Source organism: Camelus ferus, chromosome 10, assembly GCF_009834535.1.
Source record: "Camelus ferus isolate YT-003-E chromosome 10, BCGSAC_Cfer_1.0, whole genome shotgun sequence".
Classification (NCBI taxonomy): Eukaryota; Metazoa; Chordata; class Mammalia; order Artiodactyla; family Camelidae; genus Camelus; species Camelus ferus.
Genome location: NC_045705.1, coordinates 18,621,104 through 18,648,896, shown reverse-complemented (window position 1 = coordinate 18,648,896; position 27,793 = coordinate 18,621,104). Strand labels below are relative to the sequence as shown.

The 27,793-nt window shown below is 38.3% G+C and overlaps 1 protein-coding gene across 1 annotated transcript in view; it reads left to right on the top strand.

The window, feature by feature from the left end:
- DCDC1 (doublecortin domain containing 1) overlaps positions 1 to 18,541 on the top strand; it is a 381,196-nt gene extending 362,655 nt beyond the window's left edge. The window contains exons 36-39 of the mRNA XM_032488403.1: positions 3,155 to 3,291; positions 4,486 to 4,665; positions 15,574 to 15,724; positions 18,256 to 18,541. Of these exons, the coding sequence (XP_032344294.1) occupies positions 3,155 to 3,291; positions 4,486 to 4,665; positions 15,574 to 15,724; positions 18,256 to 18,428 (641 nt within the window). The 3' untranslated portion in view covers positions 18,429 to 18,541. The remainder of the gene's footprint in view (positions 1 to 3,154; positions 3,292 to 4,485; positions 4,666 to 15,573; positions 15,725 to 18,255) is intronic.
- The last annotated feature ends 9,252 nt before the right edge of the window (positions 18,542 to 27,793 follow it).

Genomic DNA, 27,793 nt, shown 5'->3' with positions numbered 1-27,793 from the left:
TATCACAAGTCCATACCTCCTACTTGTCTTGCTGTGGTTTCTTCTTTATATCTAGTTATGGAAAATCTTTTCTGGTAGGTTCTAAGTTGTTTTTTTCTTTTAATTGATGGTTGGTCTGCAGTTGTGATTTTGATGTGTTCCTGAGAGGGGATGAGCTATGGCTTCTTCTACTCTGTCATCTTGGCTGCCAGCCAGAGTCAGTGAGTTTTCAAAGCTCTATTTCTTTATCAAGTTAAATCTACAAAAAGCAATATAGTGAAAATAACACCTAGCAAAGCTGCTTTTACTGAGTTGTGATTTTGTATCATGTCTTCAGCTTTTATTATAATGAAGTATTAAAAAGCATTTTAAAGTTCAGTTGGCATCATCTATAATATGACTGTTGAGAATAGTCTATTTGGTCAGATGGTGTTCATTATGGGGGAATCCATTAATGTAGTTTCTCTTAAAATTTAGTGCTAAGATAAATCTTGTCTCTACTGCAAAACTGTTATGTTTTCTGCTATTAAATGTAAAGTCAATGCATTCTTACAGAATCCCTACCCTAAGGATGGTCTTTTCAAGTTGTTGGGATTATGAGGTTAAGTAAGAACAAGTTTAAATTCAGTTAACCACAGTCCCTGTTGGATTGTGAGCTTCTAGAGGGTTGGATGAAATGAAAGAGGAGGTATGTGAGGTATGAATAGTGGCTAAATCAGTTATATCTTGGTATTATAGCTGTTGGTAAATGCAACAAATGTTTATTGAGCATATACTATGCACAAAGTACTGTGCTAAGCTGATTTTACATTTCATTTGTAAGGATGAGCATTAATATTAACCAAATACTAGTAGTAACTTTGTAGGGTTTTTATGATTAAGGAACAAATGTCAAATATTTACTACATGCTTAACACAGAATAAATACTCAATAAATTTTAGAATAGGAGTTCCTGAGAGGGCAGCCCATTTTCCCACTTGGTGTCTTAAAAACTGATAAAACTAAGGGATGGCAGATCAGGGAAGGTATCACCCTTGTTACATATAAAGGCATCGCTGAAACATTTTATTTAGTTTGAGAGAAACAGATCTGCTAACTTAAACCCCCAAAGAAGTGGACTTACCCTTTTAGGCACATTTGACACTGAGCCAGAATGGACCCTCCCAATAAAGGAGAGGTATGAGAGCTGTCTAGGTGAGATTTACAGTCTGAGAGAGCAGCAGAGCACTCATGTTCTCTAGCTTTCCCCATTCATAGTTAGATATTATCATTTTTCCCTCTGATCTCATGTGAAATAAAATAGAATATATGGAAAATGTAATAAGAAAATAAAAAATAGTTTATTCAATACATATTTGTTTGGTTTTTATTGATTTGTTTCTCTTACCTACATAAATAATAGTTTGTTATGAAAACTTTTCCCCAAACCAATACGTTTTGTGATGACATTTTGTCTCTTTATAAAAATTATAGTGCAAATGCATTTATTTTCTTAAGACGATTTAGAAACAAGCTGACAAAAAACAAATAATGCATAATGTTTTTTGCTGTTTCTTATATTTAAATACTGACTCTCAACAGTGTAAATGATAAACTACCTGAGATCTGTCCTTAGTTCAGCAAAATTTTAGTGTTCAAAATGCATTATAAATAAAATATTTATTGCAATATTATCCATAAGAATTTATGTGTCATAAATTAATGTTGTCTGTACTTTATAGAGGCAGCTAAAAACTATATTTAGTGTAAATTTGTGTTATGTATTTTTCTGGTACCACTGAGGTCTTCTCCAAAGTATGTTGCCTAATGGCATTGTCACTGTAACTCATTAGCTGATTGATTCAATTATGTTTTCTTCACATCCATAAATTTCATATGAATGCTTATTAGATACATAGAGTTCTGGTTTCCCTGAGAAGTCATTCCTGCCACTTACTTTTATTGCCGGCTCTATTTCCATAAACTTGAACTATAAGAGCACAAATGCTTTATCCTCTGCAAGTACGGAATTATTTTCAGAAGGTTTTGATCATTGTCATAATATGAAAATCTGCACGTTACAAGTCTCCTAGTAACAATATTAGGACTCAACTTCATTTCAGTATTTCTATTATTTTATCCATCTGAGTGTTACCTTCTCAAAGAAGACTCCTCTGACACCCCAGACTTGGTCAACAACCCCTGTTACATGCTTTTACTCACGCTGTACTTCCCTAGTTCAGTACAGTGACAGCCAATTATTGGTGTCATCATTTCCTTAACATTTGCCTTCCCCACTGAAGTGTAAGCCTTTGAGGCAAGGACTTGATCGTGAGCATGTTTGCATTTTCACCATCCAGCACAATGCCTGACTTATAGCTGGTGTTCAACTTAGGTTTCTAGAAGCAACGTACAAAAGAAAGCAGTAATTTGTTCTTAAGAAGTTTAGAGATCAGTATGAGACTCAGTGCTGAATATCTCTTCAACCCCAAAAAAGAAAATAATTTTAATAAGTGTGACTTTTAAACCTCTTTTATAGTGATTTAAAGTGGTGTAGCTGAAAGAATGCATGAATTCAAATCACCACACTTATTAACTCATGTCTGTGATTCTTTAGAATACAGTATTCCAGTAAATATTTTCTCTTACCACAGCTTCTTACAAGCCCAAAGGACACAGCAGAGGTGTCAGAAACTAATCGTGCTCGCGGGGTATTATTAGATAGAAAAAAAAGGCCTCCTGTCTCTTGGGTTAATATTATTTTAGAAATACTTAATCCCCAGGCTGCTAAGCTAATTGTGGGGGAAAGGCTTATTATTAGCAAAGAGAACAAAACATATGTTCCATGACTGGAGGAGATGATGGGCTATATAGGTCATGGATTCTATTTGACTAAATTACTGCTGAACCGTATCTTGGGTGAGAGGCTGGGGCCAGTGTGGGAGTCAGCATGTTATCCTTCTTTTCCATCTGTACAGTGAATATGCATATCCTGGCTACGTAAAGCCTCAAGCTCCCATATGAAGAGCCATTGTTAGATCTTATTACCTTAGGCATCTTTGCTTTTATGATACATTTAGTATTTTAGCCTCTGCTCCCAAGTGGGATGATTTATGCATAGAAAACCAAACCAATTTATTTGAAATCTGAAAACCTATCATCAGAAACAACATTTCCAGAGACTTCTTTCCCCAGGGCGGCGGGTAGCAGCATGTCAGCCAGCCACCATGGTCCCCAGCAAAAGCCCTGTGCAGCCGGTGGTGGTGGAAGGAGGCTGGACTGAGCAGACTCCAGAGGAAATTAAACTCATGGACCTTATAACACATACAGAGGTACGATCTTTAGGACTACGGGCCTTAAAGAGTCAGACTCTTTTATAAGCTTTTAAAAGTACAGTATTGAATTTTTAAATTATGCTATTAATATATTCTCGGCATCTGGTCAGTTATGACCACATAAGCATATGCCAAGCATTGAGTTGGCATTTGGAGAGTAGCTATCAAAGAGACAGCCAGCTCATATGAAAGTCTGTTTTGTTTGAATGGAGACCAGAAATTATGACCTTAGCAAAGAAGAGAAAAAGGCCCAGCGGATATGTACAAAGGTAATTATAATAAGTGTAGTCAAGTTGAGCCTTATGGCTTCATTGCTCATCACTCCTAAGGGTATGTCTCAATATGTGAAAAGAGGAAGGAGCAAAATACTAATTGCAATGGAGACAATTCAGAAGTGAGGAATTCAAAAAGCGGTTTCAGTCCAATTGATTAATCAGTCAGGATTGCCAGACATTAAAAAGTTGAGGAGGGAAAGGTCAGCTGTTGAGAGAGGACTGGGAATAGAGACCTGGGAAAACTTTTTGCTTTGTGAAGTTTTTCATCAGAATGATGTGTTCTTATTTAATAGGGTTTATCAAATCGTGAAATGTGTCCAACCTAAATCGTAGGCATGTACCCAAGTCAAGGTTACTAGAAAAAAAGAAATTGACATTGCTAAAAATATGACTTCTTGCCAAGCTAAGAAGGATAAATCACTGACCAGGGAATGAATGCAAAGCATTGAACTAGGACATGCTTGAAGCAGGATGAAAAGCAGGAATCTGGCAGAGTATAAGAGTGGCTCCTGTATTTTAAAAGACAGAGAGTAAAGATTTAAACAACAGTCATGTACATTCCCTTAAGCATTTCTTGGTTAAAGGAAATGATGTTGTGATTCTAATCAAAAACTCATTTGTTAGATTCAGAGGAATCACTCAGTAGGAGAAACACCATGCACAAATCTAAAAACACATCTCTATTCATTGCTCCAAAGTATAAATGAAAGTTAAGTGCTTTGCCAAAATAATTCATTGAAGCAAGGGGAATTTATAGAAGAGTCAGTGATAGGAGAGGGTAATGTACTTCCTAAATTTTTCCAGTATCACGTACAGTTATATTTCTGTCTTCCATCATATTCTACACACACACACACACACACACACAAAACAGACAGTTTTCTAACCATGGCATTCTCTGGGCTTTTCTTAACAGGCGCACCTTTCTGAAGTCCAAGAACTGCAATCCAAGAGAAATTCTCCGATTGCACCTAAATGTATAGCACTCAAGCAGAGTAGCCTGTATAAGCAACCCAATGTAAAACGGGTATGGACTTATCTAAATGGAGGCAGACCCGAAGATGGTACTTATGCCTGGGGCAAAACAATCTCAGAGGTAAGGCTAGTGTGAAAGAAGAGTGTTTTATAGGCTTGGATTCAAATTCCAGCTCAGACATCTCTAGATTGTTAGGTCAGACAAATTATTTTACCTCTCTAAACCTCATTTTCTTATCTGTAAAATGGGAATAGTATTTTCCTCACCGGGTTGAGATGGTGATTAAATGAGCTTATATGTGTGAAAACGTGGAGTCCGATTGCTGTCTGACATGTGTGTGTCAGAATACGACACTTGGCCATCAGAGAACAATGGTAAGTAAATGCACTGTAACCAAAGAGTAAACACTACACTTTAAGATAATTTAAAAGAGTTTTCCATTTTAAAGCCAGTTCACAAAAAAAGTGGTTGTTCACTAGGTATGTTCTCTGTGGGAAAAACAACCATATTCATTAGAGAAAACCTGTCATATCCTTGTTACCCAGAGTCCTATAGCTATGGCTAACTTTCCACCTTCCAAAGTTAAAACATTAACTAAAGAAAAGATGAGTAGCAGTTCATTAATTGTTTGCAATATCAAGGATACAGTTCTAAAATTTAACATTTTGTCTTAGTCTTTAAATACAAACTTTAGGTACCTAATACATGAACTTTGGTAGAATTTTAAAAGATCATGTTTTTTGAAGTGATATCCTATAATCACTGTTTGCCTTTATTATTTTGTGAAATGTTTTTATAACTTTTTCTGGGACAAGAGGGAGTCACATAAAGGTGAGATGTTGGTGGTGGGTGGAGGGGAAGGCAAGACAGTGCAGCAGACCAGCCTGAAGTTCATGGAGACTGACAGGGCCACCTAGCATAGCTGGGGCTCCTCAGAGGAACTGTGCCCCTGAAGGTTGGTAATTTCAAAGTGTGTTGGAGACCACTTCTCTTTGACAAGGACTTTGAATGAGAACTGTGAAAGCAGTTGCATCTCTGAAGTTGACAACCAATTTGCCGTACTTGAGAAAGAGAGAAAAAGGCAGACAGTAAACTCAAAACTAGAAATACAAGTAAAGCAACTTCATACACATGGGCGGAAAAAGCAGTATTTAAAAATGAATAAAAGCTTTTTCAGGAGAGACCTGTCCTAGAACAGGTTCTATAACAAAGCTGAAATGTTTCTTCCTTGCTTGTTTCTTCTAAAATCACAGAGTTTATTTGTAGATGCCGAGTCTTAAAATGCACATAACCATTGCAACCAGGACTGATATGTCACTGAGGGAATATGAAATGATTAATAAATAAACAAAGAGTAGAGCAGGGAAAATAGGTTTAAAGATAGTCCATCAGATTTGGATAGCAGAAACTTACACTAACTTTTACAAAAATTACATGTATGTGGTGAAGGAATGACTTTTTGATTTACGTGACTCTCATATAGCATATAAAAGTCACTCCATACATATTATACCATGATATTATAATTTTTTCATGAACTTTGTACATAAAGGGCACTATGCTAGATGCTGTGAAGTATTATTCTAATTGTGTGTGTGAAAAGATCTTATAATGCAGTATAATTGACAGGTCAACCTCAATAGTAGTGTTCGCAATAGGAGGAGTAAAATAACACATGATCTATGCTTTCATTAAATTAATATTTCAAATCGGCAAAGCATTTGAAAATATATCAAGCTTTGCTTAGGTTTATAGAGAAATGGGCATTCTCATGTTGATAGAAGTACAATTTTTTGGAGAAAAATGTGGCCGTATAATTCATAAGAAAATGCACCTTGTATAACCTTATCCTAAGGATATTTTCATGAATGTATGCAAAGATTGGTAAGAATTTTTATCATGGGGCTATTTATAACATGAATAGATTAGAAATAATTTAAACACTTAACAATAGGGAGTTGGTTAAACGAATTGTAGTGTATTAAGAGGATATTATAATTAAAGTCAATTTTAGAAAGAATAATGACAATAAAGATGTTCAAGATACACTAAGGGAAAGAAGCACAATATAAAGCATGTAGAGTTACATTCTATATACATGCATGCACAGACCTAAAAAAAAGACTAGGAAGATTTTATTTTTGGAAATGTTTATTGGGTGGCTTTACTATTGGTGAACTAAAAAAGGCAGAATTTCTTTTTTTTTAATTGATAAATATTTTTTAGAATTTCTTTCTTACATGTTTTTCTATGTGTTCCATATTTTGTTATGATGAACACAGATTGTCTTTGTAGGAAAAAGGCATTTGCTAAGGGAGCTGACATTCCTCTTGGAGAAGCACTAACAACACGTGCCAAAGGTCAGGTTAGTAGAAAATGCAGGAAGTTCAATAGGAGTTCAGAGAAGGGGAACACTGCCTGCCTGCCTGGGGTGAAGGAGAAAGGCTCCACGGAGGACTCGATCAGGACCTCTGATGGAACTTGAGAAATGGGTACGCTTTGACATTTAGGCAGAAAAAGCATTAACGAGAATGGAGAGCACTGCACACAAAGGTATGGGCATTAGAATTCAAAAGTCATATTAAGTAGATGGTGCCTGGACTGAGAAATTGGGAGAGATACACACAACTGGAGAGACTGTTCAAAAGCATATATGGTAGACACCACATACTGTCTGTATTCATCTACTTGGGCTGCCATAACAAAATGGCACCGAGCCTGTGGCTTAAACAGCAGAAATTTATTTCTTAGTCTGGAGGCTAGAAAATCAAGGTGCCAACAGAGTTGGTTTCTGATTTAGACTCTCCTTCTGGCTAGCAGGAGTCTGACTTCTCACCACTTGCCTTCACATAGCCTTTCCTCTGTGCACAGATGGGGAGAGGGAGAGAACGCTAGTGTCTCCTCCTCCTCTAGTAAGGCCACAGTCCTGTCAGATCAGTGCTCCCCGCTTGTGACTTCATGTAACCGTAATTACCTTCTTAAAGGCCCTTTCTCCAAATGCAGTCACACTGAGGGTGAGTGTCAAGCTATGAGTTTGGGGATGACACAGTTTAGTCCATTGCACCACCCCAGACTCAAGTGCATGAGTCACCAGCTGTCCCTGAATAAGGTAATGGCATGATAAAACCAGTGTTTTAGGGAGATTAATGTGGCCTCAATGTGTCGAAAGATACTTAGGAAATGTCTAGAAAGTTTTCTGCACATTATTTCTTCTGTTGCTTTATTTAAAAAAAAAAAATGTTCCTTGCAGTCTCTTTCCTTTCCTTTTCCATTCTGTTTTTGGTTTTAGAAATCTGTCCGAGATTCTTTATGATCAGTTAGAAATATATTGCAGGGAGGGTATAGCTCAAGTGGTAGAGCGCATGCTTATTAACATGCACGGGTTCCTGGGTTCAGTCCCCAGTACTGCCTCTAAAAATAAATAAATAAATAAATAAATAAATAAATAAATAAATAAATAAATAAATAAATAAATAAACCTAATTACCTCCCCCCCTACAAATATATATATACATACACATACACACATACATATACATATACATATACATGTATATATACACATATACATACATACATATATACATACATACATACATACATATACATATATATGTGTATATATATATCTCCTTTCAGGCTATCCGGCTGAAAAATACTTCAGGAGATTAGACTGTGTGTGTGAAACAAACAACAGTAAGAGTAGGGTCTGATTTTACTGGGGAAATTCAGCTAACAACACCATTTCCAAAGAAGCTCAGAGTTTCAGCGGTTGGTACTTTTAGCAGAAAAATGAGGAACAGAACACATTTCAAAGTACATCGCTCTGCTTTCTGTAATGAAACCCCCAGATGGTATTTGAACCCCATCTAATGCAGGCTTTCCCACAATTCTTTCACTACTGTGGCCATTCTGAATGATTTAACCACATTCTTCCTACCCAGTCTTTGAACATGGCTGGAGCAACTCTCATCTCCAACTGGTGTAGGCTCATCTGTCATCAGTGCACCAAGGTGGCCCCCTCTCCAATGTCAGTGGCTTTTTCTTCAGGGCCATCAACTTTCTCTGATTTATGAGTATCTGGGCCCCTCCTTCTATGGTCCTGAAGCATCTGTCTCTTTCCATCCCTGAAACATTTCTCTGATTCTACAGAATCTCAAAACCAGTGTGTTCTCTCACAGCCAAGTACAGTTTTAAATGCATGAGTGGAAGCTGAAAGAATGAGAAACAGATTTTTTTGATTTGTAGAGGCAAGTAGCTCATGTCCGCGGGGAGTATGAAATAGTTCTGTGGTGCTCATGCACCCTGCCCCGAGAGGACCGGGTCTAGGAAATCTCACAAAATAGATTGTGGGTGAGGAATGATGTATAGAATACTGTTCTTTTATTATGAGCTTTTGTTATTGCAAAAACTATAAACACTTAATTTATATTACCCACTTTAAAGAAGGCACTTGAGTAAAGTTGGATATATTTGAAAAACTGAGAATTGAGAATGTCATTTAAAAAAAGGCATTTTCAGTACAATTAGATTCTAAAATATCTAGTCAGCTTCTGACTTAAATTTATTTTTAGAAGATTTTTGTAAACCCAACTATCTCATGTAAATCTATCTCTTTATAAACCAAGTGAAATAGCTATAGATTTAATTCATATTTTGTATTTAGTGTATGTTTTTATTAAATAACATTCACTTTTCTGATTATAAATAGGAAACACAGTCTCTATAAACTAGTGACATTTTAGTGGTAAAGTAGGGACAAATACAAGAATTACCTTCAAGCTTCCAAGTTACAGGAGTTTCTCCCAGAGACCTATCTACATATTTCTAGGACAGCTCCCCACTGCTCCCAGTCTAGGTAGAAACTCAGTCATCAAACTCTTTGGTTGGCTTGGTGCAGAAAAAAATAATAATTGCTATGGACTGAACTGTGTCCCCCCCAACCCCGCCCCCATCCTTATGCTAAAGCCCCAACGCCCAATGTGACTATGTTTGGAGATGGGGCTTTTAGGAGGCAGTTAAGGGTAAATGACATCATAACGGTGGGGCCTTGTCTGATAAAATCTGTGGATGTATAAGAAAAGGAAGACAGAGATCTCCCTTCTCCCATCACGTGAGGACACAACAAGAAGGCTGTTCATAAGCCAGGAGACGCTCTCCGCAGAAACCAAATCAAACCACACCTTGCACTTGACTCCCAGCTTCCAGAACTGTGAGAGATACATTTCTGTGTTTAAGCCACTCAGTCTGTGGTATTTGTTTTGGCAGCCCAAGCAGACTAAGATAGTGACTATCATTATGGAAACTTTAGGAAAGTCACAAAACCATATGAAACTGTATGAATCTACTGTAATCACTATGAAGTTTTTGATTGTTTGAATAACATTTGTTCTGTTTCTAACCATAAAACAACATACAGTCATTGTATTAAAATTAGCAAAAGAAAAAGCACCAAGAAAGAAAGAAAATTCTACCACCCACAAATAACCACAGTTATTATAATTCTAGGAGATCTATTCCTATGGTTTCTACACAGTTATTTATATATTTATTTACCATTGTAGATCACATGTTATATATAATTTTGCAACCTGCATTATTCACCTAACAAACTATTGTGACTTTTTCCCCATTAGTTTAACATTCTTTACCAAAACATTATTTTCAATGGCAGCATAATCTTTAGTCACGTGGATGAATTATTACTTATTCATCCAGTTTTATATTGTTTGCTAATTAGATTTTTTTTCGTTTTTTGCTGTCATAAAGCATGCTCCAGTGAACATATCTATATACAAATCTTTGTTTAATTTTCTGAATATTTCCCCCAAATAAATTCTTAGAAGAATTATGTAAATATGCTTGAGAATTTTGATAGCTATTGTGAGATTGTTTTCTAGGAATATTTCAGGAGTTGATGCCTCTATAAGAAGTGAATGAGAGTTCCCACCAACCGCTAGCATGATAACATGGTAACATGATAATTGCAGTCATTTAGAAACATATATTTGCAGGTTGACAGGAGAGAATGTTATATCCATGTCTTTAATTTATATATAAAAGTGATTTTGCTTTGCTTTGTTTCACAATTTATTAGTAATCTGTGAATTCCTGTAAATCCTTTGCTATTTTTCTGTTGGAAGTATTTTTCATACTGATATGAATTTCCTTTTCTTTTAAAGCAACAAGCCTACTGCTGTAACTTTGTCAGATTTATTGTAGCAAATTTCCAATTTGCCATTGTGTCTAGGAGATTTCTTAATGTACAGAAATTAATATATTTTAAAAGTTTATTCTTTGCTTTTCATGTTCCAGTAGTATTTTGCTATCTTAAGGTCATATAAAGATTCATCTGATTTTTCTCAAGTTTTTCTTATAATTGTGTCCTTCCCTTTTACTTTTTAAACTGTGTGAAACTTCCTTCTGGTATAAAATTTGAGTGAAGATATTTTCTCTTGTTTTATTTGTTAGCTTAAAATTATTATCTCAGCCCTACCTAGTGAATAATCTTTTTTTGTTCTCCCCACTAAGTTGGAATACAAATCATATAATATACTAAATTCTTATTAGCTTATGCCTTTAAGCTATCTAATATTTTTAGAATTACAGCTTTTTAATATATTTTAATATCTGATAGGAGTTGCCTGTCATTGCACTCTGTTTTCAGATTTTGCCTGAATATCCTTGCCTATTGACTTTTATAGATGAATTTAGAAATTACATTTTAACATCCTAAAATTATCCTACAGGGGTTTTGACTGTAGTTGTGTTAGGCTATTAATTACTTTCATAAGAATCAACACTTTTTACAGTATTCAGTCTTTGCAGCCATATTAAATTCTGTGGCATTGTTTTATACACATATAAATCTTTTTTGTCCTTCAGTAAAATTTTATAATTTTCCATAAGGGTCTCACATTTTAAATTAAAAAATTTTTTTCCATTTACATACAAAATATTGGCTATATTCCCTGTGTTGTACGATACATCCTTGCACCCAGTAGTTTGTACTATCCACTCCCCTATCCCGTATTTCCTCCCCCTGCTGGTAACCACTGGTTTGTTCTCTATATCTGTGAGTCTAATTCTTTTTTGTTCTATTCATTAGTTTGTTATATTTTTTAGATTCCACATGTAAGTGATATCATGTGTTTGTCTTTCTCTGACTTATTTCACTTAGCATAATGCCCTCCAAATCCATCCATGTTGCTGCAAATGGCAAACTTTTGCTCTTTTTTATGATGAGTAGTATTCCATCATATATGTATACCACATCTTCTTTATCCATTTATCTGTTGATGGACACTTAGATTGCTTCCATATCTTGGCAACTGTAAATAATGCTGCTGTGAACATTGAAATGCATGAATCTTTTAAAATTAGTGGGTTTTTTTTTTTTTCAGATATATACCCAGGAGTAGAATTGCTGGGTTATACAGTAGTTCTATTTTTAGTTTTTTGAGAAACCTCCACACTGTTTTCCACAGTGGCTGCACCAATTTACATTCCCACTAACAGTGTACAAAGGTTCCTTTTCTCCACATCTTCACCAACATTTGTTATTTGTGTTCTTTTTGATGATAGCCATTCTGACAGGTGTCAGGTGATACCTATTGTGGTTTTGATTTACATTTCCTTGATGATTAGCAGTGTTGACCATCTTTTCATGTGCCTCAGGGCTATCTGCATTTCCTCTTTGGAATGACGTCTATTGAGTTCTTCTGCCCATTTTTTAATTGGATTGTTTGTTTTTCTGATGTTTAGTTGTATCATTTATTGATATATATTGGATATTAATCCCTTATCAGTCATATCATTTGCAAATATTTTCTCCCATTTGGTATATTGTCTTTTCATTTTTGTCAGGGTTTCCTTCTCTGTGCAAAAACTTTTAAAATAATTGTCATTCCACATTGGTTTGCTGTTGGAATGTATTTCCCCCTACTTATTTTTTAAATGCCTATTTTTGGTAAACAACTAAAAAAACTATTGATGTTTTATAATTTATTTTGTGCTTCTCCACCTTATTAAGCATTCTTTTTATTATTAATATCTCATTCCATTTACATAAATCTTCTTAGAATGAAATCATATTAAGTTCACATGGTGATCATTTTGCCTAATCCTTTAGTAAAAATGTTTCTCTTATTCTGATTTTCTGTTTTATTGCATAGAAGTGAATATTCTTAACAAAGGATAAAAGAAGAGGCATCTTTTGCCCCCATGAATAATTAGAAAGTTGGAATGCTTGGGGTTTTTTTTTTTTTCCTTGTCCATGTCCCTTTTTGGTGATGCTTTGTATTTTTACTTTATTTTTTCTCTATAAAAACTTACTGTAAATTTTTAAAGTTATTTATTTTCTCACCATTTTTATAGCAGTTGTATCATATTCTAGTGGTCTTACTGCTTAGTATTAGTCATTTTGTATTATGGCTCTCCCCTGGTGAAGGAATTTCATTCGTTTTTTAATAATCTGAAATGTATATGGGTGATAAGTTTTCTGAGTTTTTATATACATAAAGATATCTTTTCTTTCCTGTAACCAAGAGTAATAATTTAACTGGATACTGAATTCTAATATTGAAGCTTTTCCCCCCAAAACTTCATAGATTTTGCTCCATTTTCTTTGATATTCATTGTTGCAGAAAACAGGTCTAAACATAACTGAATTTTCTACCCATGTCTGGAACTCATACTTTTCACCCAGTTATATTTAAATGCTAGTCACTTTTTCATTAACTTTGCCTTATCCTGGGTTAGCCTATTTGATCTGAAGACATGGGTCTTTGTTTGAAACAGGGAAATTTTCTTCTATTTTTTTGATAATTGCTTAAGTTTAATTAATTCTGGATTCTTCTCCAGTAACACCAGTAATGTATGTAGTTTAATGTCTGATGTCTTCATGTATCAGATGTTTAACTTCTAGCTCATAAATTTTGTCTTATCCTTTCTGTATAGCCTATGAGATTTTCTCAACTTTGTTCTCCCTAATAGTGATTTGATTTTCTGCAATATTGAGTCTGCTTTTTCCTGCCTTTAAGACAGAGTTTAATTCTACTATTGAGTCTTTTATCTCCTGACCTTCTCTCTTCTTCTCAGTTTGTTCTTTATTCATCCCAGTTTAAAATTCTGTTTTTCTCTTACCAGGTGTATGACCTTGGTTACATTTCACTTCTCCGTTATCCATTTTTCTCATCAACAAAAGGAAGATAATAATTATTTCTACAGAGTAAAATTGGATTGTTCTTAGACGCTTTTAGAAAAGTTTCTAGCCCAAAGAAATGTTCCAAAAATTTTTAACTGTTGTTATTGTTACCATCACCATCATCATCATCATCACCATCATCAGCTCTGCCTTCATCTCAGCAATGCTCCTCTCCTTTAAGCTGTTGTCAGCTCATTTCTGTGTGTGTGTGTGTGTGTGTGTGTGTGTGTGTGTAAGCCATGTGTTACCAGATTTGGGGGGAACACAGTACTGACACTCTCTAAAATCTGTGCTGTAAATCTTTTTCTAAATCTTCATCTTATATACAGACACACTTTCTTATGTTGTAGAATATTTTCATAAACCTCATATTGTTGCTGTTCATTTTTCTATTTATATTTTATGTGTTTTTAATTCACCTGTATTTTTTTTACAACCTTTTAAAGCAAAATGTGACTTGAGCACTACATTTTCATTCACAGAACTTGCTGAGTTACTTTTCAAACAGCTTTACAGCATGCCTTAGGTAGGCTTATAATTTTGCTTCTCTGAACAATACTTTCATTGCACAAGGAGAGATCTCTTGACAGAAGACATTAGTTCTCTTTCTCTCCCCTGAATTTTGACCTAGAAGCTGTCAAGATCCTCCCTTAGATTTTAAATCAGAATCAGGTTGCTGCTGACTGGCTTTTATTTAGCATGGAGTGTAGGACCACATTTAAGTCCGTTCTCCCACTGCTCTTCTCTGTCCCACTCTACAGATGAGAATGTATTCTTGGTAGTTTCAATTATTGTTCAATTCACTGCATTCATCCCTTGCTCAAAATAGTGGCTGAAAACTGCACTCTCTGAATTGCATTATCTCATCATTCTTTTGTCCTGCTTCATATTCCTGATTCACTTTTCAGATGCAAGACGTTATTACGTGCCCAGTTCTGCCCCCCACCAGGCTAGGCTGCATTGTTGTGAGTTGTAGCCCCTATAGTGATCTGTAAAAAGAAATGTGGAAGGTGATTTGAGGCTCATGTGGACCTGGCTCCTTCATTTTGGGGGAACAGGTGTTTGGCCTGTGCGATAGGTAGAAGTCACATGGGCAGCTATTGTAAACCTCTCACTTTCCTCCTACTTACGTGTATTATCTTGTCTTCAAATCTTCTTCACACTAATGGAACCACCCTTAGAGGTCTGGTAACAGGTTAACTAATCTTTTTACTACTGTTGACGCTTTGCATCTGTGCATGTGTTTTTTGACTATTTCTAGGAAAATTGAGAGAAATTTAATTAGACTCCTACAGACAGTTTTTCAGTTTACCAATTAAAAAAAAAAAAAGAATCAATCATAGAATTACACAGGCAGAGAGGTGTTGGACCAAAACTTTGATTTACAGTTGAAGAGACTCTTTCATAGGGAAGCTGCCTGACTCATCTGAGGTCAGATAGAGACCAGAGCCAAGTCAGTGTTTTTGTCCTTCTAGCTCCTTGCTCACTGAAAAAAAAAAAAACAAAAACTGAGCTACAGTGATAAGTCTAGATTCTTTAAGCCAGGGACTTTCATATTTAGGCATTTCTTAAACAGAAAGAAGCCTCTTCCACACAGAAAAATAGAGAACTACAAGAACAAATCCACTGGCAAGCACTGAAGCTCCCTAGTTTAACCACATTAGGGAACCTCCTTCCCATCTCCTTCTATACCTCTTCCTAAGAGTTATAAGTAAAAAGAATATTCAAGTCAGGATAATAGTTCTCTTAAGGACTTGATTCTTTAATACTTAATTATGTTGTGACTTTCCACATTCCAGTATGTCTTTCCCTTTGTGTTTCAGCTGCTGGATTACTGCTCCTCTCGTCTCAAAATGGCGCACCCAGCCAGAACACTGTACACCCCCGCTGGACAACCCATCCACTCGTGGGACGACATAGAGCGGGACATGGTCATCTGTGTGTCCACAGGACATGGCTTTGTAACCCAAAAAGGTATGGGTGATAGTTTCTTTTCCATCAAGTTTTTGAAGAATTAAAGCATTCACTTGTTTCTTCAAAGAGCTTATTTACTGAATGGTATATCCCACCAAGACGATTTTTAATATTATCCTCCTCCATGCTTTCCTGCTCCATGCTACTGAAGTTTAGTTCATATATTTATTTGCTGGAACCTCACTGTTAACATTATTTCCTCTAAATAATTCAAAGTTCTGTTGGTCTTGAGTTTTACCCAAGGAGCCTATTTGCAGAAATCCTAAAAGTTCTCATTTGAGGGTATTCATTCCTTTAACGTGAACCCTAAGGAAAGTGAGGTTTCACTGACTTCCTACTTTTCAAGTTATTTAAACCGTAGCGTTTCAGTAATAGCAACTATACAGCTTGTGGATTTCTTTTTTTTTAGTCATAAGTAAATATATGCTTGTTTTATTATCTTGTCCATTCTTTGATAATTTTCTTTGATAAATGTTAGAAATGGAAAAGAACATACATTTGTTATTAGACCAATTCATCCTTTATCCTATTTATCCTGAGGAATTTAGTGCCCTTTCTGGGGTAGGTATACATTAGCAAAGACATAATTTTCAGGATATTCTGAAGAACATTGATATCATTTTAAAAGAAATTAACAGATTAGAAAGTAAATTACCTGGAATCCCTAAAATAACTAATACTAGACTGTTCTTTTAAAAGTCATCATAAAATTATTATTAGTATGTTGTATGTAAGGTATGTAAACCAAAAACTTATAAAACAGTTGCAATCATATACTTAGACTTAGCCCAGAAAGGATAAAAGTATAGGTACAAAAACTAAAAAGCAGGAAGACAAGGATTTACTGGGATGCCTATCACTGTTCTGAGGATGCCACACATACTCTCCTGGCACCAGTCCGCATCAAGGAAGAGGCGCCAGTCTTTGTATTCTATTGTCCCCATCATTCACCATCACCCCTCACCCCAGCTCTTGGTGACCCTCACTATGTGATTACTTAGGAGAGCACACCAATGATGGGGGTCTTACCATCAACAAACATTAGTAGACAGCTGTCTGTGTTCCTAAAGTGCATAGCCTATAAAAGAAATATAAGCCAGAGTTCCTTCCCATAAAGAGTTTTCAATCTAATTAAGTATAGGAAAACACTTGAAATAAATGAATAGTAAGCAAACAAGTGGTGCAATAGAAAGTACTTCCCCAGTCCCTTCATCGTTTGTGCTTAATCTTTCATACTCTTGGGATGGCCTTCTGTTGCCTGGACTCTACTCTCCTGGCCTCATTGTGTTCACTGGGCCTTTTTGGTAAATAAAGCTAAGTATGCTTCAGGGCGCCTAGCCAAAAGGGTATCCAGAACACAGAGAGAAATGCAGGCTGCCTTCCCGGAAGCAAGCTTGTTAACAATAAAAAGTGTGAAGTTAAGAGAGGAAAATGTGAATGAAAATATTATTCTCCTTACCATTTTCTTCCTTGTTAGCTCTGTGGACCTTTGACAAGGCTATGCAGACAAACATTCATTTTTGCATCTTTAATTTTTTAACCACATGGATTACTATGATCTGAAAGTTTCTTTCCCTCTGAAAATAGGTCCTCACATTACCTTCATGATGAAAGGGTTAGTGGTTTCCCTCAATTGTCTAAATACTTTTCAGGGGGTGATACATGTTTTAGAAAATCTGATAACAGAGAGTCTAATTTAGTTACTCTTTAAGTTATTTCACTATATGAGTTGCTGTCTTGTTTTTCCTGAAATAATTGAGAAATAATCATTTAGTAGAAATCTAAACATTCAGAAAGCTGTAAAAAAGAAAAGAGAGAAATATCACTATATATATATATACACACACACATATATATATATATACAACACACACACATATATTTATATATATATGTATACACACACACACATATGTACTTATGAAGGGAAAGGACATTTAATTAATCATTCCACTCATTTTTCTGTGACCTACTGGCTTAACTTAGCCTGGGAGTTTCAAAACTAAAAAACACGGTAAGAAATTATTTTATGTCCTATAATGTAAAAACATCTAAAAGCATTTAGCATGTGAAAGTTAGTCATCAAAGAATCACATTGGGTCTTTGAAAAATGGATTTGTTTTGGCAAAACAAATCACATGCTGTTGTTAGACTGGTTTCTTTCACATGAGCTCCCAACAAAATTAAAAGAGTGCTTTATGCCATTTGTTGTCAAATCTGAACACTGTTCTCAATGCCATGTTTACCATCTTTTCAGTGGGTTCAATTTTTAGACCACTCCTAGGTTAGCTTCCAATTCAGGCTTTGTAAAAAGCTTGGAAGGAAGCCCTCTCTAGCAACTGCCATTCTGTAGAAATCCAAAGAATGTTAACACATATCTGATGTGATAAGCAAGTCAAGTGTGCAATGAGAGAGGCCGGCATGGGAGTCAAGGATTTCTAAGGGATCTTCGTTTTTCATCATCCTGAACTTTTAATTATTTTCTATAAATATATTGACTTATCTCTCAAAATAATTTTTTTTTTAAACAGAGTTAAAGCAACTGGTGGAGGTTAGAGCAAATTATGCCAGAATCCGAAGGCAGCAGGGCCCTCAAGCTACGGACGCCGTGTTGTCACCAACAGCAAAGCTGCAGTCTCTGGTACCTCTACACGGTGAATTCCTATCAGAGCTGTCTTACTTGTGCTGTACTTCCCTGGGGTAGCCTGTGTGGACCTACTCATATGCTTGTGATGATATTATGATTATTCACCACTTATAATTTTATGCAGTCTCTTTTAAAAGTTATACCCTCTACATTTTACATAAGATGGCATTTGATACCTCACATCTGTTCTTGGAAAGGCAACAAAACTAGACAAAACAATGCCAGTAAAATAACTATCTTAGGTATTTTCTTCCAGGAAAAGAAAAAGAAAATGACTAATTATTATTGAAAAATAATTTAGTGGGGTCATTTAGTATATAGTATGTATATTCTTTTTTATTATTATAATATATATAATTTTATAATGAAATAGACTGATAATTGTAGTATATATATATGAAATTTAGTGGCATCAAGTATATACACATATATATAATATAATTTGATAGTAAAAAAGACTTCTAATGCTAAATTTGACTCAAACTGACATTTTTCTGGAGCGGCCACTGTATCTTCCAAATCTCTATGCTACATCATACATTAGCTAAATGAAAGTGAAATGGATGATGGCCACCAAACACCACGTGAGTTGATCTTTCCTCCTCCAACTTCCCTTCAGTTTGGGAACAGGATAGTAACAGTGCAGGACTCCTTATGGGGCACAGCTAGACGCTGTTCACAGGAGTGAAGCTGGGTAATTCCTGACATAAGCTCAGTAACCAAAAGTCATCGGCTGTGTCCTCCATACAGACACTTAGAGAAAGGATATATGCACTATTTGAAAGAAAAGTCATGTAGGGATTTTTCTTAAGGGATCAAGGGAGATCCTTGGCAATCTTTACGTATCAATCCTACAGGAAGAAAAGAACTTACCTTTTACTTTCTTTCTGCAATGAAGAAAAAAGTATTTTTTAAAAAATAGCAGTGACAAATCAGAATTTGGTTTCTGGCTCTTGTGGAAAATTTCCAGAAAAATACTCTTCTCTCTCTTCCTCTGAAAGCCACTCACATTGCTGTCTGAATATAAATTGCAGCCTGGCTAGGTGTGTACAGAAAGGCTCAGCTGGGCTCTCTCCTCAATCCACCACTTTAATGTGATGCAGGAAGGCAGTAGATCATTTCTACTGAAGGGGGCTCTTGGTAATCGCTGCAGAAGGCCTAGTATTTACTCCCAGTCTGCAGATCAGGAGGGCTGCGTGGATAAATTCCTGCTGCCTCTGACACCACTAAAAGCAGAGCACACTGAGGTGAAATTTCACATGTTCCACCCATAGCAGTTTGCCCTTTCGCAGACATCTTTCTGTGTGTTGTGTGATGTTAGAGACATGAAGGCATTGCAGACCAGCTTTGTGACTCATATGAGAAACACATCGCATGCGACTCCCACTTTGCTTTTCCTTTTGTTCAACAAGAAGGGTTAAGGAACACTCTTCTGGTCAGAAAGTGGGCCAATAGGATTCGTTCCTGCTGAGCCTGTTCTTACAATCCCCAGAGACACAGAACTTGTTATTTATTTTTTTTTTCAAAATTCCTTGAAAACAAAAGCATTTCTCTACGTGCAAAAGTACCTATCATTTTTCTGCCAAGGAAAAGTTGATTTGCTATGAAAATGGCATAATTTCGCCACAGATCAAATGTGCAGGTTCTCGTGAAGTCTTCACTGTCGCATGCGAACACTCCTGAAGCGAAAATTGGTAATATCACACAACACTGTATCAAGCACCAGGAGACATAAGGCAAAACTCTTAACTGAACTTCTCTATTACTAGTAAATGGGATTTTAGAAGTAATATAACAGTCATCAACACATCACATTTTACCAGCAAGGCAGCGACACTTACTTTGTCGACGACGGCTTGCCTGGGATATCTTGGCAGTTCATAGCCACTTTTAACTTAGACTAAGAACAGCCCTGCTCTTTCTTTATTATTGACCTTCCTCTTTGGTTGGCTAGAAGGTGGACTGGGGAGCAGTTACTCCACCTTCAGCAAGGACTATAGGATAAAACTATTGTAATTCTTTTCAGCCCTCTGAGGATTTTAATAAACCCAGTAATTTCCTTTGGGGACATATTTATCAAATTTGAATCAGCCTCATATATATAAGTCACATTTCAATATTTTTCTATCAACTGGAAACCATTTATTATTAAATACTAAAGCAACCATCCTCAAGTCCATGGCCTTCTCCAGAAATTTATTTCCTGCTGGTTCACAAACACCCTTAAGTTGATCCAGATGTTAATCAACAGAAAACCAGCATTTATGATCGTCCTCAGGAGAAGGAATTTTCTGGATGTTTCTGTCCCACCTCCAGCTTTTGTTGCCTGATTAAGTGTTGGGGTGAAGTTGCATGCTCCTAAGCAAGGTAACTAAAAACAATGTGCCTGAAAGTTTGACAAACATTTTGAGATTATGACAGCATTTGTAAATAAGAAGCATTTTATGTGGATGCTTATGTCAGCTTTATAATACAGGACACATTAGAAATGATTCAAAATCCTAATGTAGGTTTGTGGATCAACAACCCTGAATTTTCATTTTGTTCTTGTTTGTTCATAATAACTAAATATTTTGTGTATGTGTGGATGGAGAAAACAAAGCAACAAACAAACAAGTAAATAACAACAAAAAGGTAAAGATAAATTTGTTCTCTTTTGCAAGAGAATCACTTAGAAATTGTGGCCAGTGGCTGTTGCAGAATTTGTGAGCTAAGCATTATTAATAGCCCAGGTGTGCTGCTGAGTGTCATTGAGATTTGTGATTCACCAAGACAGCAATTTTTTTTTTTCTGGCATCATTTAGAAGGGAGCGATTGAAACCCACAGGTCTGTGTTATTTTACATTATCACAAAATCAGATGCAAATGTCCTCAGTTAAATGGAATTTGGACTCAACAGTGATCCTCAGTTGCTTTTATTGTATCGATGGTTCCTAGTTCCCTCCTGCCTCTGAGCAGATCTCAACTCCTCCTAAAGCTAGGTTTAAGTAGAAAGAAAGAGAGGCAGTTTTATTTGCAACGCAGTAAACTAGAATTCTGCAAAATGACCTGGTTTGGGGCTGCCTGGCCATAAGCAAATGCAAAGCAGAATCAACAGAGACCACTCAGGCAAGTGCTGATGAAGTAAATCGACCCACCGAGGAACGGTGGACATTAGTAGCTGTGGATGCCTGCTGCCAGCTGTAGTTATTTCCTAATTCTGTAAGTCTGTAATATGAAACTACTATCATAGGTTGCCACCCTGTACCACATGTGCAAATAGAAATATATGAGGAGAGAGGAAGTGCTTATGCCCGGGGTTGGTGGGGTGGGTGGGGAAGGGGGGAGAAAAGAGACAGGAAATTATATTTATATGGCAAGTAAAACGGTGCTTCTGAATGGGATGTGCTATCATTCATGGTCTGCTGTATTCCTGCGCTGGTGTAGGGGTAGATAGAAGGTTCAATCAACCACTGGATCCTTGAGGTCCTGACTTATCAGTCCTAAAAGTTTCAGACTTGAGGTTTTAACCCCAGGTGCAGTTGCCCAGGATGTCGACTCTGGCAGACCTGCTGGGACAGCTGGAGGGTTAGTCTCTAGATGCCACTACCAGCAGCTGTGTTTTAAAGGAAATTCTCCTTAAATAACCCTGCAGACTGTGCTGAGAGGAACGGAGGAGAGAGGGGAACCTCCTAGAACTGTTAGGGCTCATGCCTCCAAAGCGGAAGATTTCATTCTATCTCCGTTTTTGTTTCCACCACTCTTTCCTTTTTTCCTTCCTTTCTTCTCTCTCCTTGCCTTTTGGTCTCTTCTCCTCAGTCTTCCTTACTTTTTCTCTTCTAAGGGCTTTTAAATCCCATCTTTCATTTTAGAAACAATCCTCCTTGGAGCAATTTGTGAATCAGCAAGGGATGCTTCCTTAATATGATTCTCAAAGTGTAGTGTGCACAAGAGTCACCTGGGGAGCTTGACAAAATATACAGAGTCTCAGGCTCGACGGCAGGGATTCTTCTTCTGTAAGCCTGAGCTGGGGCGGGGAGTCTGCGCGTACAAGCCCTGGGGACGGAGGGTGGTAGCTGACCACAGGTTGAGAAACTCAGCCGAGAATTTTGTGCCTGTCATCTGAGCCTGGGTCAAGCACTGAATACCAGTTCTAAAAACACTGTGGCCCCTTTTACCTTTGTGTTTAGGGGCTATGAAGGCAAAGAAGCACTTGCTGCCAGTGTGAGGGTTTGAGTCTAAATGTCCTCACGTTTTTCTCATCAGTATTTCCTTGAAAAATAATGGAAATGTTCTTGAGTCAGGACTGACCACCCAGAGACTGTAACCAGGACCCAGACACTGGAGGCGAAACAAGTGAGTTTGAGGTGCTGAAGCTTCCTGTGTTAATTAAGCTGCCTTCGGTGCTGATAAAATCTTGCTATTTTAAAGGTCACAGGAATAATGTCAGGGCTATAGTACATTTATCAAGGAACAGAGTAATTTTGAGGGTGGGGAAGTAGCCAGCTGCCTGGAGTTTTCTCATGCATTTTTACATGTACAAAGAGAGGGAGCTTTGGAACAGGGACAGAGTCTTATTTGCCAAAGTAACCCTTTCTCCAGTGAAAGAGCTGCTTGCTAGGGGGAAGGCGAAGCCTCTCTGTTCTGCGTTTGCTCTAAGTCTAGTTAATACAGAAGCCTGAGCCACCCGCATCCCTGGCAGGCTTATCTGAGAGTGCGAAACTCCACAGATATTATTTCTGTTCAGCAACAAATGCTCTTAGAAAAATTAATTTTTAGGGTAGTTCTCTTTCCTCATAAATGAAATCTATATAGATTGGGAGACAGACACTTTCCTTAGAAGACAGAAACTGTAAAGAAAATCAGTTTTTCAAAGAGCTGATTCATATGTATCTATCTCTACGCCCTCCCCGTTCTGGATACCAGGCACGCGAAGGTGAACACAACAGGTCTGCGGCAACTTGGGCAGTGCAGGGGCCCAGGATGCTAGAGTCACAGGCGTGAGGTGGGCGGGGTGGGCACCAGCCGGATTGTGGAGGGCCTTGTAGGTCTCGCTAAGGAGTTTGGATTTTTCCCTTTTTTAAGTGTGGTGGGAAGCCATTAAAGGGAACCAACATGAAAGCTGGACTAGACGTTGTACATTAAATTAAGTTTGCTCAGGTTACAAGTTACAGAGACGAGCTCGATTTTCCTCCAGGGGTGAAGGTTTGTGAGGAGGATTAGCAAGGATGGGAGAAAGCACAGGAGAGCCCAGCAGCCAGGCTTCATGGTGGTCTCTGTTCCGGATGCACAGCCTGACTTTGTCCAAATGGCCACCCAGTAGTCTGCCATTCCTGCTCTCAACTCCCCATTTCCCTGTGCTTCTTGCTTCTGTGAATTTTCTACTTCTCCACGAGCTCTTCTGCTCCAGGCTAAGATGCTCACTTGTCTTCTCATGGCTTCTGCTGCTTCATGGCTTCTGTTTCCTGCCTTCTCTTTATATTTCTTTTGGCTCCAGGGCCACTCTACCATCTGAATTACTTTCTTTGTGTCTTCTGATGGAGGATGGAATGGCTGGAGGCCAGTCAGTAGCTGCTTTTTACTCATTCTTTTAGATTAGGATGTCAGGGATCACGTGATACAAAGCACAGCTTGCCTGTGTAGGCAGCAGTGGCGTGGGTCGATCCTTCCAAGGGAAGCTGTGGACATGGCTGGCATTCGGATCTCTGTGCATTTTCAGTATAAATCCATATTTCTCCCTTTGTTATGGTCCTCTTCTCACTTTACTACTGAGGGATAAAATTAGCAATGGAATCAGTCGCTGTTCCTCTTCAGTCAGTAAGAGGCTCGCCCTTGGGTGCAGCCTCAAAACTGGCTTTGATGGGGTAACTGTGCAAGCAACACGACCCGGAGGAAGGAATCTGTGACTTTGGTTATAATATCATGATGGATACGTTAGATTCTTAAGTTACACTTCTGAATACAAGCAAGTCTTGTCTGAGGAAGTGGATCTTGCAGAGACATTCGAACAAAACTCAAGATGCTCTGGCATCCAGGGGGTTTTTCCAGATCAACTCAGAATGTCAAATCCTTTTTATCAGACTTTTCCTTCCCCCTTGTTTAATGCAGTCATTTTGACAGGCTGGATCCCACTGTGGACTTTGATGTTTGCACCATCACCCCCTCTCCCTCCACTCTGAGCCCAGCCCAGCTAACAGCTTTCTCAGTGTTGATATGTGGGTTCTACTTGCTGGGCTTGACCATTGGCAACTGTGTTTGAGTTGTCAATCCTTGTTATGCTCCGGGACACCCATGGAGTAGTATTCTCTGTTAGATAATGTCCAATTCCCATGAAGAAAGTTGATGTGGGCCACCACTATATATGGAACTGAAGGTGTATGTTTGAGGCTTCCTAGGAAGGCGTTCTCAGCAGCAGTGGGGCAACTGCGGCAGCAGCACGTGACAGCGGCAGCAGCACCCTGCCCCCGGTCCTCTGTCTCGTTCAGGGAATGACTTGACAACAGTTTTCATTTCTGTAACTTACAACTGCTATTATGAAAAAAAAATTGGGATTCATTTATGGGATTTTTAAGTACTTCAGATTTGTTTACTTACGCTTACTTCAGGCCACTGCCGTTGCCCCCACAGATAATACCGATGGTTTTCTCACTAGCCATTGTGCACCCCCCGCCTTGCTCCTCTCCAGTTCTTGATCCAAGTAGTAGCCAGGATGATCCTTCTAGAATGAAGATCAAATCGTGTTATTCTCTTGCTTAAAAACTTTCAGCAACCCTCGACTGTCATCTGAATGAAGAACACACTCCTCCCTGTGGTCCCTCACGCCCTTGGGGACACGGTGCTCCCCTTGCCCTGCAGTCTCAGTCTTCTTTGCTTACAGAGATCCGCCCTCCACTCGTCCTCTGTGTCCCCTCAGTTCCCTCGGATCCTGTGTTCGCTCTTACTTCCTCACCTTTGCGCATTCTCTTCCGACAGCTTTCTCTTGGGGAAGGGGGATGTCCCTGACCCCTCCCGACACCCAGCTCTGTTGGGAACTGCCTTTCGTGTATTCCCGCACCTCTTTTGCTTACCGTAACTGTAGCTCTTACCACTGTTGGCACATTCTTTCTCCCACTGATCTGTAAACTCCTTGAAAGTGAGACCAGGCTAATTCACACCTGCATTTCCAGTGCCTGAATGTTCCTTACTAAAGTTGCAGGCATTAATGGGTATTTGTTGAATGAAGGTAAGATTTAGGGTAACTGGTCAGTTAAAAAAAAGTTACCTGCTTTTTAACATAGGCATTGAATCAGAGTTTGACTTTTTGTAGAACTTTCTTCTCCTTACATGCATTGTTCTGGACTGAATATTTATACCCCCACCCCAATTTGCATGTTGAAACCCTATGCCCCAATATAATAGTATTAGGAGGTGGGGTCTTTGGGAGGTAGTTAGAAATAGGTGAGATCATGGGGAAAGAGCCCTCATGAATGAAATTAGTGCCCTTATGAGAGTCATGAGAGAGCTTCCTTCTCCCCTCTGCTCTCTGCCATGTGAGGCTACAGTGAGAAGTCAGCAGTCTGCAGCCCCCAAGACAGCTCTCACCGCACCCTGACCATGCTGGCGCTCTGAGCTCAGACTTCCAGGATCCAGACCTGTGAGAAATAAATTTCTGTTGTTTATAAGCCTGTGGTACTTTGTTATAGCAATCCGAGCGAGCGAAGGACACATTATCCCATCAATTCACAGAATATCACATAACCTTCTTATAAAACAAGTCTTGCACTTCTTGATGAGACAGTATAGACTGACTGTATTTCCTTTATCACAAGGCAGACCAAAGCAATGTTGATTATGATCCCTTCTTTGCCCATTGTAACTTTCAAAATACTCCTAAGGCCTGATAGACTGGAAAACACTCTTCTCCCATCAGTGCCCAGATGGCCCCTTTAACTGCTCACCTGACTCTGCTGCAGGCAGCCTAGCTTGGAAGGGAAGACATGTCACCCCTTTGCACAAGTGTGATGATTTGTGGCTGAGAAGGGAGAGCCTACTCTCTGAACCACATGCCCCCTGGTGCAGGCAGGCTAAGGCAAGACGAATGGCATTATAAGACAAACATCTGAATGCTTCGTATTAAATTAGTCCCACAGAGCATGCAGAATTCTCATTCCATAAATCACAAAGTAAAGTAAACTCACTCCCAGGTTAGACTGTTGTGACTTTGGCCTGTGGTGTCATAGATAATCTGAAAATAGTTAAACATTTGTCTGGAACAGTAATAATTTTCAGCATATTTACTCTGTGGCAGAGAGGTGACCCAGACTGATCTCTGTTGCCAGAAACAGCATGTAAATGGGAGTCAGCCAATTCAGGAGATTTCCAAACACAAGTGACTGCTCCTCGGCCCCTCTACCTGCCCTGAATTTGCCATGAGCTCCTCCAGGAGCCGTGAGGTGCTGGGGGCTAAAATGAACCAAGTTCACCCCTGCCAGGGAGCAGGTGTGAGTAACACTCCCTGATGCACCCTGACCCCTTTACTGAATGAGTGGCAGTCCCAGCTCCATTCTGAAGTCAACTTTCACCTTGTCTTGATCTAAGCATCACAGAGCTAGGAAGGGCCTTGGTTCTACCAAAGCCACGTTGCTCTTCAATGGCAAAGGTTTATTCTGAGAACTTTTTATGTATCTTTGGATCTCTTCTGGTTCTTCCATTTCTGAGCTGACTCTGTGACTGCTGGGGACACAAGAGAATGGAAGGAACGTTAGACTGCGGTTCATAAGACCGTTCAACTCAATGGCAAGTGGCTGAGGGCCCGTCTGAGCTGCTGCTTCCTCTTCTATAAAATAAGAGAGTAATCTCTTCCATCTCTATAAAGTTCCACCCAACTTGAAAAGTCTGATTCTGATTCAGTAGTGAGATGCCATTGGGCAACAGGAGTTGTGACAGCCAGAATTCCAGCCGACCCCGGGAGCCTTCCCTCTGCTTGGCAGAGCCTTTCTGCATCCAGACCATCTTCACCCTTGGCATCCCAATCCCAATTCACCAAAGCGACAGAGGGGCCTTGACACAGCTGAGCGACGACCAAGGGCTGGAGGTGGTTCCTCCCAGGGAAAGATCTCTGGACTTGGTGTCAGAGGTCTGAGTTAAGTCTTAGCTCCTGCACTGTTGAGCAAGTGCATTGTTATAAGGATCAACTAAGATGCTTATAAACATGGGAGGGGAAGGGCATGAATGCTCTTGGAGTGTGTACACATGCCAGGCACCCTGTTGGACTTATACACTGTTGTTGTCTGTTTCATTCTGTACTCATGACCACCCTTGAAAATGGATCGTTTTTACCTACTTCTACTTTTATATTTTAGAAATGGGGAAGCTGGGTTTCTGAGAAGCAAAACATCTTGCCAAAGTCATCAGCTGATAAGTGGCAGAGCTGAAATTTGAACCCAGATCTGCCTAACCTCAAA